Source organism: Megascapheus bottae, chromosome 6 (assembly GCF_031878675.1).
Source record: "Megascapheus bottae isolate mThoBot1 chromosome 6, mThoBot2.hap1, whole genome shotgun sequence".
NCBI lineage: Eukaryota > Metazoa > Chordata > Mammalia > Rodentia > Geomyidae > Megascapheus > Megascapheus bottae.
The window spans coordinates 82453620-82465984 of record NC_143514.1 but is presented as its reverse complement, the minus strand read 5'-3'; the positions used below and the strand labels follow the sequence as shown (position 1 = coordinate 82465984).

General features: G+C 55.0%; 1 protein-coding gene across 1 annotated transcript; it reads right to left on the bottom strand.

Annotated features, from left to right (window-relative positions):
* Positions 1–2614: 2614 nt before the first annotated feature.
* Positions 2615–7558, bottom strand: C6H1orf174 (chromosome 6 C1orf174 homolog). The gene is made up of 4 exons (XM_090334033.1): positions 7400–7558; positions 4535–4648; positions 3192–3659; positions 2615–2835 (listed from the first exon to the last, which is right to left on the bottom strand). Exons 1-4 carry the CDS (start codon positions 7556–7558, stop codon positions 2695–2697), a joined length of 882 nt encoding a protein of 293 aa, XP_090190159.1. The 3' UTR covers positions 2615–2694.
* Positions 7559–12365: the final 4807 nt, after the last annotated feature.

The window sequence follows — 12365 nt, the reverse complement described above, 5'->3', positions numbered from 1 at the left end:
GAGCCCGCTCTTCTGGCCAGCCCTCAGGATGGGGCATACCTAGCACATTCTTGGGTCATTTGTAAGCACTGCAGACAAGGGAAGCTCACAGGAGCTTGAGTGCCCCTGGAGACCTGTCCTGTAGTAGCTTATGGGTATCGGCTTTAATGACGTGTGGGCATGCAGTGAGGCTGGTCCCAGCTTCAGCAATGGGTATCCTCTGGTGGCACTAGTGGGTGGTGGTTGGTCCTGCAGGCCATCTTTGCTGGCCTGTGCCAAGCTCTCTCCAATCTGTAGTGAGTCTGACCTTGAGATTTTCAGCCCTCCTGTACCTGATGAGGTGGAGACAGAGGCTGGAGGAAGCCACAGAACTGAGCTATGGTGGGGCTTGGGGAAAGGCTCCTTGGCTGACAGGCAGTGAGTGAGAGAAGCATTGGAGGGACCTGGGAAGAGGGCCTGTCTTAACTTCTTTAATGCTGCTAGCCCTAAAGGGGCCTTCTTCAGGACAGCCTGCTTGGGGGAGGGGATGGAGCCCTCAGGTGCCCTGCCTGGAAGGTCAGGACCTGCAGTGGATTGTGAGCAGGACGGGTCCTCACTGGACACCCCAGGCCTTCCCAGTAATATCTAAGATCACCGATGTGCAGAGCTTCCTAGCTGGCCAGGACCAGAGGGTGGGGGGTGGGGGAAATGGCTCTGCAGCTCCCTGGGGACACCTGGAAGCTTGTGCTTGGCCTTGCCAGGCACTGGGCCTGTCACAGACTGTGTTCTCAGTGCTCCATGACCAGGTGAGTGGGGCCCGGGTTGGCTGTGGCCAAGGTCCTGTTTTGGTGTGTCTAGTTAATGCAGTTTGGCCTGGTGGGAGAGAGCTTGCCTAGTGTGCACAAAGACCCAGGTTTGATTCCTTGGTACTACATACATAGAAAAGCCAGAGCACTAGCCTTCAGGAAAAAGCCCAAGGACAGTGCTCAGGCCCTGAGTTAAGTCCCAGGACTGGCAAAAAAAAAAAAAAAAAAAAAAAGCAAGCATTTTTCACTACCGATGATGCTTTAGACATTCATGTGCTTACCAGGAACTGCTTCTCCAGGCTTGGTTCTGTGCGTTGCCACACTGACTTGGGAGCTGTCTGAGCACACGCAGGGCCACCTAGGTCTTTCACCCCTGCCTGGGCTGTTCTGATGGGATATTTGTGTTCCTATGGAGGGATCCACTGACCAAGTGATACCTCCGCTTAACTAGGGCTGGCTCTGGAGAGGCTGTATGGACAGCTAGGTGCTCATTGCTGCCCCAGCCACCCCAGCAGCAAGGACAGGGTGGCCCACAAAGGCACCAGCGGGGGTCTCCTCCATAGGCATAGTGGGGTTCCACCTCCCAGAGCTGTGTGCCCGAATTCCACCTATAGGACTGACAGAGTCACCAGTTCTCTACTCTGAGGAGCTGTCACCTTGCTGGCAGGCATGGCAACATTGTCCTTCACAGGAGGGCTTTGACAGGCAACAGCTTCAAGCTACAGATCATCAGTCAGTGACAACAAAATTATCCAGAGCGGGCAAGGGGACATGACTGCAGGGAGGGCAGTATTAGAGTTGAACTCAGGGCCTGTGCTTGCTAGGCGAGTGCTCTACCATTTGAGTCATGCCCCCAGCCCCCCTTTGCCTTATTTCTTAACACTCACTTATGCTCTAAGTGCTTGTGGTCTGGACCACAGTCCTCCCGTTTATACTTCCCAAGTAACTGGAATGACATGACAAGCACATGCCACAACATCCAGCTCTCTTACTGGCTGACATAAGGGCCTCCAAAACAGGCCTCAAACCTTGACCCTTCCAATCTCCATGTCTTCAGCTAGGATTTTAGGCTCGAGCCACTGCCCCTTACCTGAGGACAGGTTTCGAGCAGTGCTCAGGGTTAGGGAGTTTATGCTTCCACTCGATCGGCGTGAGAATGGCTTTCTGCGCCTCCGAGAACAGCTCAGAGCCAGCCGCAGTGGCCGAGTCCCCGTGAAGCTCCCGGAATGCCCGAGAAGCTGCGCATGCTCTCCTATGTGCAGGCCGTCTTTGTAACTGGCTCCCACGCACCAGGCTCCCTCATCTTGCACAGCTGGTGTCAGGGAGGGGTCTGCTGTCCTGTCCCAGAGGAGTCCACAAAGCAAGGAGGGGGCAAGGGAGCTGGGGGGTGTGGCACACTCCTGGCGGGCCAGCTGCCTCCTCACGAGAGCAGGGAAGCAATCCTGCCAGAACCTGCTCCAGGGCCTCACCTAAAAGCTGGTCCCAGCCTGTGGAAGGATTCGTGCCCTCCCTGGACCCTCAAACACTGGAGAATGGAATTACACTTTAGAGGGTCTAAAGCTTCACTAAGAGGACTTTCAAAATATATTTTATTTCTTACCCATATATATCTCGCAAAAAAATACTTTGAGGTAAATATTAGCTTCACATTCAGAAGAAAATGAGTCTTTTAAGAACCAGCTTTAAATTGGTCTCTAGAACGTCAGATTTTGATGACAGACAAAAGGTTTGTACAGTGTCAAAATCCATGAGCTCAGGTGAAGCCCACCTCCCCCTGGAGGAAACCTCAGGCACCCAGCCCTGCACACTGCACTTCCACACACCCATCTCAAGTTCCATAAAGAACACACTGTGTTGCAGATACACTTTATAAAAAATTTACACATTCCTGGCTCATGGCATTGTCAGCTGTGCCCAGCAAGCGGAGAGGTCACTGCTGGGGTCCCTGCCCGTCTGCCTCTGCCTCTGCCTCTGCCTCGTCCTCATCCTCGTCGTCTTTGGCTCTGAAATGCATTTTCCTGAATTCTCGTCTGCTCATTGACAGACAAGATGAAGAGGCCGGTGGCAGGTCCTTAGAGGAGAGAGAGAACAGACTTGAGTCCTACATGACACTGCACGGGCACCAAAGCCACCACGCAACTTGACCAGCCCTGGCTCAGCCCTGGTGGGTGGATGCCTTCAGACATGGGACCCACCAATCACGTGCTTGGCCTTCTACAAGAGACATGCTCCAGACAGCATGGGTGTCCCCAATCACCCCCAAGTCTTCATGATGGTGATGGCCTGGGGGGCTGGGCAAGTACCTCCAGCTGGCATCTTCCCTCCTCTTGGGCCCACATCATGAGTTCCCGTTTACTTCTGGGTGAGGCACCGACTGCGTGGCTGAGGCCTGGTCTGCGGCCTGAGCAGCCCAGGGGAGGGAATTACCTGCATGAGGTCCACGTTCCCGAAGAAGCGGCTCACTGGCATGGGCTGGTTACTGTCTTCGTCCAGGAGCACGCTGTCGTCCATCTCCAGCAGCTGTGCCCGCACTGCCCCGGCCTCCCTGTCAGACCCGCCACAGGATTCGGCGGCCACAGTGGCTGCGCCAGCGCTGAGCTCCTGAGTGGCCAGGCTCTCTTCAGTCTTTGTGGAGTGAGTGTCACTCTCGGCTTGGCCAGGGCTGTGGGCGGGGGCCACAGCTTCTGGATGCGGAGGGGCCGCTGTCTCACCAGCTGGGAGCACTGCGCGGCCTTCCTCGAGCTCCTTCTCTTGAGGGGCCTCGGGGGCCACCTTAGGCAAAGCGCCGCCACGTGGAGGCACTGGTTTCTGCAATTCTGCCTTCACAAGATGCCCTTTGTCATACTTGAACTTTTTGGAAGTTCTTCTGTCTAGGGCCTTGTGTGACGAGGTAATCTGCCAAGGGAGAGAGAAAGAACCCCAACATGGAGGCACACCGGATGTCTCTGCCCTGGAGGCTCTGGTCCTCCCACGGCTGAGCCGCCATATCTGCTCTGCCCTTTGTTCTGCCAGAGACTCCAGAGATGCCCACACCAGCACTCAGTCCTCCCAGGGCTGTGGCGTTGACTTCCATTTAAATTCTAGTCATACAGTGGCACAAGTATTTGCTTCATCACCAGGTAAGACCTGTTACCTGCCTCGGGTGAAACGTGACCAGCAGCTCTGTACACAAAAGTGTGGTATCAGCCGCTGGCTGGACAGAGAAGTGGACCCAGCTACCAGGCATAGGGATACAACTCCTCTAGCTCAGGAGCCACATTGCACTGCATGGCAGACTATGCAAGGCCTCAGCCCTGAGCTTCCCAGAGCTTTGGGTCGAGCCAGGTGCCTGTAAATCCTTGCTACTCAGGAGGCTGAAGTGTGAGGTTCACAGTTTGAAGCCAGTCCAGACAGGAAAGTCTTAAAAACTTTCATCTCCAATTATCCACCAAAAAGCTAGAAGTGGGAGTTGTAGCTTAAATGGTAGACTGATAACTTTGAGCCAAAAAGCAAAGAGACAATGCCCAGGCACTGAGTTCAAACCCCAGCATCAGCACACACACTCCTCGGGGTAAAGCAGGAAACACCTTCCAAGGGACACAGCTGGCCAGCATGTCACTGAGCCTCACGTGTGCCCCAATGGGCTATGCCAGGGAAGTTGCCCTGGACTGTGGAGCGGACTGCTGGAAGCAGGGACAGCACTGATGTACCATGTACACTTCTTGGAGTGACAACTGTTACAAGGGATCCCCAGGCCACGGTCCTGGCATTTTCCAGGGAACCAGGCTCACCAGACATGCTGCCTTGGCAGGCTTGGAGCCAACGATGTCATGGGCCGAGGCCAAGCTGGCTGCAGAGCAACTCCGGGCTCTCAGGCGTGCTGACGACCGCACTCCACCTGTGAGCTAGACAAGACCACAGCTCAGAGAACGTTCCCAAAGGAGCACACCCAGCTGTAAGCTTCCCAGACCAGGAGGATGACTCTTGACAATGGCCCCTGTCCCCCAGTCTCACCATCTTCATGGTAGGCAGCTACGGCCTCAACGTTCCCACCAAGACCTAGTTCCTCTGGGTGATATACAGGGTTTGACCATCCGTCCCCTTGTTCCTGTTCCTAGGAGCCAGTATTTGCATGTTAGCCATCCTGAACTCACCTCAGCGTGTTGACAATAAACAGTATGTACATCCCCCTTTTTAGGTGCCTCTCAAACTTTTATATGGTGACAAAATTCTTGATAGATGGTAACAAGAAATAGAAGAACCCTTCTCTGAGAGTCCCAATCCTACAGTTTAAAGCAGATAGCTTCCATATTATTATTAAATAATAATTATTAAACCATAATTATTATTCAGTGTTGGGGACTGAACCCAGGGCAGTGGTCTGACACTGAGCTCGAGTTGACAGCCTAGCTCCTGCCTCAGAAATCATAATGGTCAACAAACTAACTACTAACCTGAATGCAAAGGAGCTGTTTCCAAGACTACAAATCAGCGCAGCCCTGCTCCTAACTACAGGCCAGTGCAACCCTGACCTTGACTACAGAGCAGTGAAGAAAAATGGAGAGACCCTCAGAAACAGTGACACTATTACAGCACCAACATACATGTGAAAGAACTACCAGAAAGAGAGGGAGGAAACAGAAAATACATCCAAAGGGGCCGGGAGTTTGGCCTAGTGGTAGAGTGCTTTGCCTAGCATGCACAAAGACCCGGGTTTCATTCCTCGGTACCACATACATAGAAAAAGCTGGAAGTGGTGCTGTGGCTCAAGTGGTAGAGCTCTAGCCTTGAGAAAACCCCAAGAACAGTGCTCAGGCCCCGAGTTCAAGCCAGAGGAAAGAAAGAAAGAAAGAAAGAAAGAAAGAAAGAAAGAAAGAAAGAAAGAAAGAAAGAAAGAAAGAAAGGGGGGAAAGATCCAAAGAAATACTAACTGAAAACAGCCACTTACACATCTTGGAATAGAACTTCAAGTAAGACATATCCAGAGATGGACACATCTTACCTTGGAAGCCTGAGTCGGATGCAGTGGCTCACGCCTGTTATCCTAGCTACTCAGGAGGCTGAGATCTGAGGATCAAGGTTTAAAGCCTCCCTGGGCCCAAAAGAACCTGAGACTATCTCCAATTAACCTTGAGAAAATGGGAAGTGGGGCTGTGGCTTAAGGGTAGGGTGGTAGCCTAAAGCTGAAGAGCTCAGGGATAGCGTCCAGGCTGAGATCCAGCCCCATGACCCTCAAAAAAATAAAATAAAACATTGTCAAGACAATGACATCGTTTCTACGAGAGACTTGACATGAATTTCTCCTTTTGTGTCTCAATTGACAGAAAAGAAGTTGCATGCAACAATGTGCATATAATTTGTACAGCAACACCACATTTACAAATAACTGCAAAGTCTTATTGGACTAAAGGTACTAATATGAATAGATATACAAATTACACAAAAAGTGGATCTAGGTAGAAGAGTTAGTAACATTTCCGAGTCTCACTGGAATTAAGCTCCTACAACTCTGAAGTGGATGTGGTTAAAATGTATATGATCAAAGTTTCCCTGAAACTATACACTGGTTAACACTGAAGTAAAGTGTTAAGGAAATTCACTTATGCAAAGGAGGAACAGGGGAACTAAACAGGACACACAGAAAACTGGGAAAATGACCTGTGCTACAAAACTAAGTACAAATGGGTTAAAAAAATTCAGCCAAAAGGCAGTGACTGTCTGGGTTTAATGTCAACAGGAGCCACACGAGATTGAAAGGCCAGAGGTAAGGTGGGAAGTGACAAACTCCTGTGATCCCAGCACTCCAGAGATGCAGAAGAATGCAAATCGGAGGCCAGCCTGGACTCCAGAGTGGGTGAAAGGCCCATGGGTGGCCGGTGCTGCTCCCCAATTCTCCCTCCCTAACCAGCTCAGATGCAGCAGGCCAGGGGCATCATGACAGCTTGCGGGGGCTCCTCACCCCACTCCACCTGACAGGACAGGGGATTCCACAGCAGGTAGGGAGAAGAAGCCCCTTCCTGGTTGTCCTCTACCTCCTCACCATTCCCTGGGGAGGGCCATTCCCAATCATCCCCCGGGCGCAATGGACAATCCCCGTTCCTGGGGAGTGATGGGGGGGGGGACTCCCACTCAGGGGGTGGGGCCCGACTGGGAATCCCAGCTCCTAAGGCACAGCCTGGGAGCCCCCTTCCCGGGGACGCAGCCTGGGAGCATAGCCCGGGAGCCCCCTTCCCGGGGACGCAGCCCGGGAGCCCCCTTCCCCGGGGACGCAGCCCGGGAGCCCCCTTCCCCGGGGACGCAGCCCGGGAGCCCCCCTCCCCGGGGACGCAGACTACTGGGAGCCCCCTGCCCGGGGACGCAGCCCGGGAGCCCCCCTCCCCGGGGACGCAGCCTGGGAGCACAGCCCGGGAGCCCCCTTCCCGGGGACGCAGCCCGGGAGCCCCCTTCCCCGGGGACGCAGCCCGGCAGCCCCTCCCCGGGGACGCAGCCCGGGAGCCCCCCTCCCCGGGGACGCAGACTACTGGGAGCCCCCTGCCCGGGGACGCAGCCCGGGAGCCCCCCTCCCCGGGGACGCAGCCCGGCAGCCCCTCCCCGGGGACGCAGCCCGGGAGCCCCCGCCCGGGGCGGCCCACGGGGGGGCACCGGGGACTCCTCACCCCTGGGTGTGGGCCGGGAGCCCCCACGGTCGGGGCCGAGGCCGGCAGGCGGCCGCCCCTGGCGCAGGCGTCCCGGGCGCCTCTTCGCCGCCCCGGGCGGAGGGCGGAAGCCCGGCGCACGGCCTGCCGGCCTCGGCCCCTCACCTTCCGGCTCCTCATGAGTGCGCGCCGCGCCGCCGCGCCGCCGTCCCGCCGCGGACCCAACGCCTCCCAGCGGCGCCCCAGCCCCGCGGACCCGACGCGCCCCGCGCCGCGGCGGCGTTTGACGTCACCGCCGGCCGGCCAATCACCGCGCGGCGCGTGACCCCACAAAGCGGCTCTGGCCGACGCCGGAACCGGAAGTCCGGTGGGTGGTCGGCCATGTTTGGGAAGGGCGCGTCCGGGCCCGGCTCCGCGGCCGCCGTGTTTGGGCCGGTCGTCCCGAGCGTGGCCGGGTCTGCAGGCTGCCTCAGCCTCGCGCGGCCTCGCCGGCGGCTGCCTCCCGGGGCTCGAACCCCACTCCAGCGCCTTGCGCAGGCCACGCCGAGGCCGGGCCTCCCCGCCAGGCTCCGTCCCCGGCGTCCTCGGCCCCTGGGAAATGGGGCTTCTTGTGGAGTTGGCATTGCGTGAAGACGTTGGCAGACAGGCAGGCAGACACATAGACAGACAGGCAGACAGACAGACACACAGACAGACAGGCAGGCAGACAGACAGACACACAGACAGGCAGGCAGGCAGACAGACAGACAGACGGGCAGACAGACAGACCAGACAGTTAGACAGGCAGACAGACAGGCAGGCAGACCGACAGACAGGCAGGCAGACAGACCGACAGACAGACACACAGACAGACAGGCAGGCAGACAGATAGACAGACAGGCAGGCAGACAGACAGGCAGGCAGGCAGGCAGACAGACAGACCAGACAGACAGGCAGACAGACAGACCAGACAGACAGGCAGACAGACAGGCAGGCAGACAGACACACAGACAGACAGACACACAGACAGGCAGGCAGACAGACCGACAGACAGACACACAGACAGGCAGACAGACAGACAGACCAGACAGATAGACAGACAGGCAGACACACAGACAGACAGACACACAGGCAGGCAGACGCCCGCACTCCTTCACCCACGCGTGCCCCACCTCCGCCAGCTCGGAGCTGCTGGCGGGTGACATGGAGGGCACCGATGTACGCCAGCGCGGCGTGGGGCCCCCTGGGGTGGCGTGGACTCTCCCCAGGGGGCATCCGGAAGGCCCTTCTCCTCCGGATTCGTGGAGGAGGACGTGAACACACACAGTGTGTGAGGATTCGGTCCGCGCTGCGTCTTCCCAGGCCTTCCAGGCCAGCGCCCCAAGGCCTGTCCGTGGTCGTCCTTCTCAGTTGGGCCCAGTTGCTCCCCTTCCCTTCCTGGTCCGGGGATGGGAATGGTGTTTGCCACGCTGCAGCTCTGGGCCTTCTAGCACGGTGCTCCCCCACTTTCTTTGCTTGCCCCGCTGGCATAGCCGGCCAGCAGCACCTGTTGATGTTGGGTTCTAAGGCCTTGGAGCTGGTTTTCACGTTTCTACCACTAACCACGGATCCATGTCTCCCTGCTCAAGGAGCAAGGCTGCCCGCTAAAAGGGATCTACAAGCATCTGCATGCAGTAGACTGGCTGAATGCCTTCTGACAGTGAGGCCCCTTGGGTTCTAAGGGAGGCATTATCCGATTCCCCTTCCTCAAAGTCAATGGAAAATCTTTAGATTTCTTCCCTTTTCCATATGGTTCGTCTCTCCGATGCAGCCCAGAGCATGGGTCGTTCATTTATTCATTCGTTCATTCGATACTGGAGATTTAGTCTTCAGGTCCAGAGTCCAGAAATTCCACATGTTGGATCTGGCCGTTTCCTCTATACACCAAATAAAGAGAAGACAATGGTGAAGAACAGAGGAGATTTTAGCATGGCATGGACAGTTGTGGGAAACCTTTCAGTCCATCTTAAGCCATTTTCTCAGCATAGTCATGAACTTTTGGTTTAAATATACAAAGAAGTGGGGTGGAGAGGAGACAGAGAGGTGAGAGAGACAGTTGCATACTTGTTAAACAGTCCTGCTGTCCTGGTTAAAATATGGTCTCTTTGATCATTATTGGAGGGGTTCCTGAGAAATTGTTATCAAAATCTTCCCTGTGAGGCTCTGCTGTCCTCTCTTTTAAGGAAATTTCCTTCATCTCTCCTTGTAGACAAGTTATTGATTAGTTTTGTCTTTCCTGGAACCCAAGGTGATTGCAAAGTGACCACAGAGAGAAAAGATACCCAAAATGGAGGCAGAGATGTAAGCTTTTCTTGTGCTTTTGGTTAATTCTTGAGTCCAAGTAGGGAGTCAATGCTTTTCAGCTGCCAACTGCCAATTGTGGGCCCAGGTTGGGGCCAGGGATGGGTTACAGTGGTGGCAAGCTCAAGCAAGTCTCTCTGTGGGCCTTTTTAGAGCCTTGTTAGAGTCCAGTCAGGGAGACAGTCATGTAAAGAACTTTACCACTTTAGGGAGCCACAGAAGCAGCACTGCATGGGGGTAGATGAGGGATGAACTGTTGAGCTTCTTTCCTTCAGTCTCTTTCCTTCCACATTGCTAAGAGAGTTGCAGGAAATCCTGGAGGGAGCACAGAGCTATAAACAGAGAGTTTCCACCTCTTCCAGTCTCTTGTACTCCTCCTCTTTCATTTCCCATCAGCTGTGCCTCCTTCCCCCGACTTCCAGGATGAGGGGCCCCATCACCTTAGTGGCAGCATGAGGTGTTTGCATGGGGCTACAGGGAGATTGGTCTCCTATACAGGCTGTGGGCTCCTGAGGGCCCTGTTAGCAGCATTGTGTCTGGGACTTCCTTCTTTTCCTTTTCTAGTCTAGGACTGAAACCAGGACCTGGGCACTCGAAACAAATACTGTACCACTCAGCCATTCCCCAGTTTTGTTAAGTTGCCCAGGTGGGCCTTAAACTTGCTAGGGTCCTGCCTCAGCTTTGCTGGATTGCATCTGTAGAATGAATAGGGGTCCTCACCATCCACCAAAGGGAAGGAGGCCACAGAGTCCTAGAAAACTTGGTATGCTTAAACGCTGGCATGTTCACAGTGAAGGGGGTGATGAACTTTCGGCTGATCAGTGGTCAGCCATCTGTTTTTGTCTTCACTCCTCATGTGAGTTGATCCTGCACATTTTTGCCAGCGTCCTGAGAGGTGAACGGAGGCTCTTGAACAAGAAACAACTGGTGCAGTCAGAGCTCAGGAGAGCTTTCAAGAGCTGGCGGGTCTGGAGTTGGGCTTTATGAGTGAAGCAAGTGTCAGAGGAGGGGTGGGCAGAGCTGCTGGGGTGGGGTCACAGAGAGGCCCTTCCCCATCCTGGGGCTAAGCATTCATGCAAGTTTTGCAGCCTCCTCTGTAGATGAATCAGTAGTCTGACATTAAAATGTGGGTGTAGATATTCTCTGTGGTGATGTGATCAGGATGTGACTTTTGGTTGATTATGCCCCTCCTGTTAGAGCCCCTTCTCAGTCCAATGTGCTCCGCTGACAGGAAACACAGAACATTCTTCATTCAGCTTCTGTGTACTGTTTTCTTTCTCATTCACTTGTGTTTCCATTCTTGGCTTCTTCCCTAAATTGTGTATTCAAAAGTGCAGTTGTGCTTTTGTCACTCTTGGCAGCTCAGAATCCCCTTGCTGTCCGTCATCTGGACACTTCTTAGTATGTTCTGCCATCACAGACCTAGAGGAAGGATGCCAGAAAGACCCTGCTTGTCTCCCCAATGTCTCATCTTCCTGCAGCTGAAGCTGTTCTTGTTTCCTTCACCACACTTTCTCTGAGTGCTGGGTGAGAGCTTCAGTGTCGTGAGAAGCTTTATGCTCCACCGAAGGGCATGGCTGGGAGGTGGCAGGCACGGCTCTCGTCAACAGAGAGTCTGTCATCTGCTTGTTCAGTCTCAGTGCGCATGCCAGGCTGGCAGGAAACCCTGCAGAGCTTGCCCTGATACGCTGAGAACAGCCTTGCTTCTTCCAGATCCAAACCTGGTGTCCGTGTCGCAAACTCTGACATCACCTGGCTGCCAGCACTGAGCCACACCCATTGTCACAGCTCTGCCAGCTCTGAGGCAGGATCCCACTTGAAATGTCCATGGAATAAAAGGCTTGGGATTTGCAGAGCCTGGAAAAGGCCAGCTTTCTGGCTCCATGAACATACCATTCTTTGAGAGGCTTTGGGACAGTAGAAAAAGCAAACCTTATTAGGCAGCAACTTTGGGAGGCCAGGGAGGCAATGTGAAGCATGAGGTGAGGCCTGGACTGCAAGGCCAGAAGTGGGAATGAGCCTCTCTCCGTAGATGCATGGCTGCCTCCCACAGAGAGGTCCCTGCACCCCTTCCTTCCCTGTGGCCGTGCCAGCTGCACACAGGAAGAGTGAGTGCCTGGGCACCTGCCCGTGTCAAGGTCACCTTCATCAAGACCTGGCATGGTCCTCTCCTGCTCCTCTGAGGCAGGGGCAGGTGACCAGGGGAGCCAGGCGGTAGGATCTGCTTGCTTGCCTTGGTGTCTCATGTCGGCAGGATGTGCATGGCCCTGATTAGAACCAGGGACACCCGAGCTCAAGTCAGCCTCAGGCTCCATTGCCTCATGGCCAAATTTGAACTCACATGTATCTTCCAGGCCACAGTGTCCCCTACTCTAGCTGTCCAGAGGGACTGAGGTCCCCGAGGGGATGGTGAAGGACAAGCCTGGAAAGCAGTGTCTGCCCTGGGAGCCAGGCAGCACCAGGTGGCCTTTCTTCTACTCCCAGGAGCAGCCGTCGGCAAGCAGCCTGTTGCTCCCAGAGGTGAGGGATGGGGTTGGTACAGGCAGTATTGGCCCCAGGAACAAAAATATGGACATATTCCCATCTCCCACTACAATGTGGTGGACTCAGTGGAGGACAAGGACATCCAGAAAGAGAGTCCACTCACAAACGCCAGCCAGCATGCAAG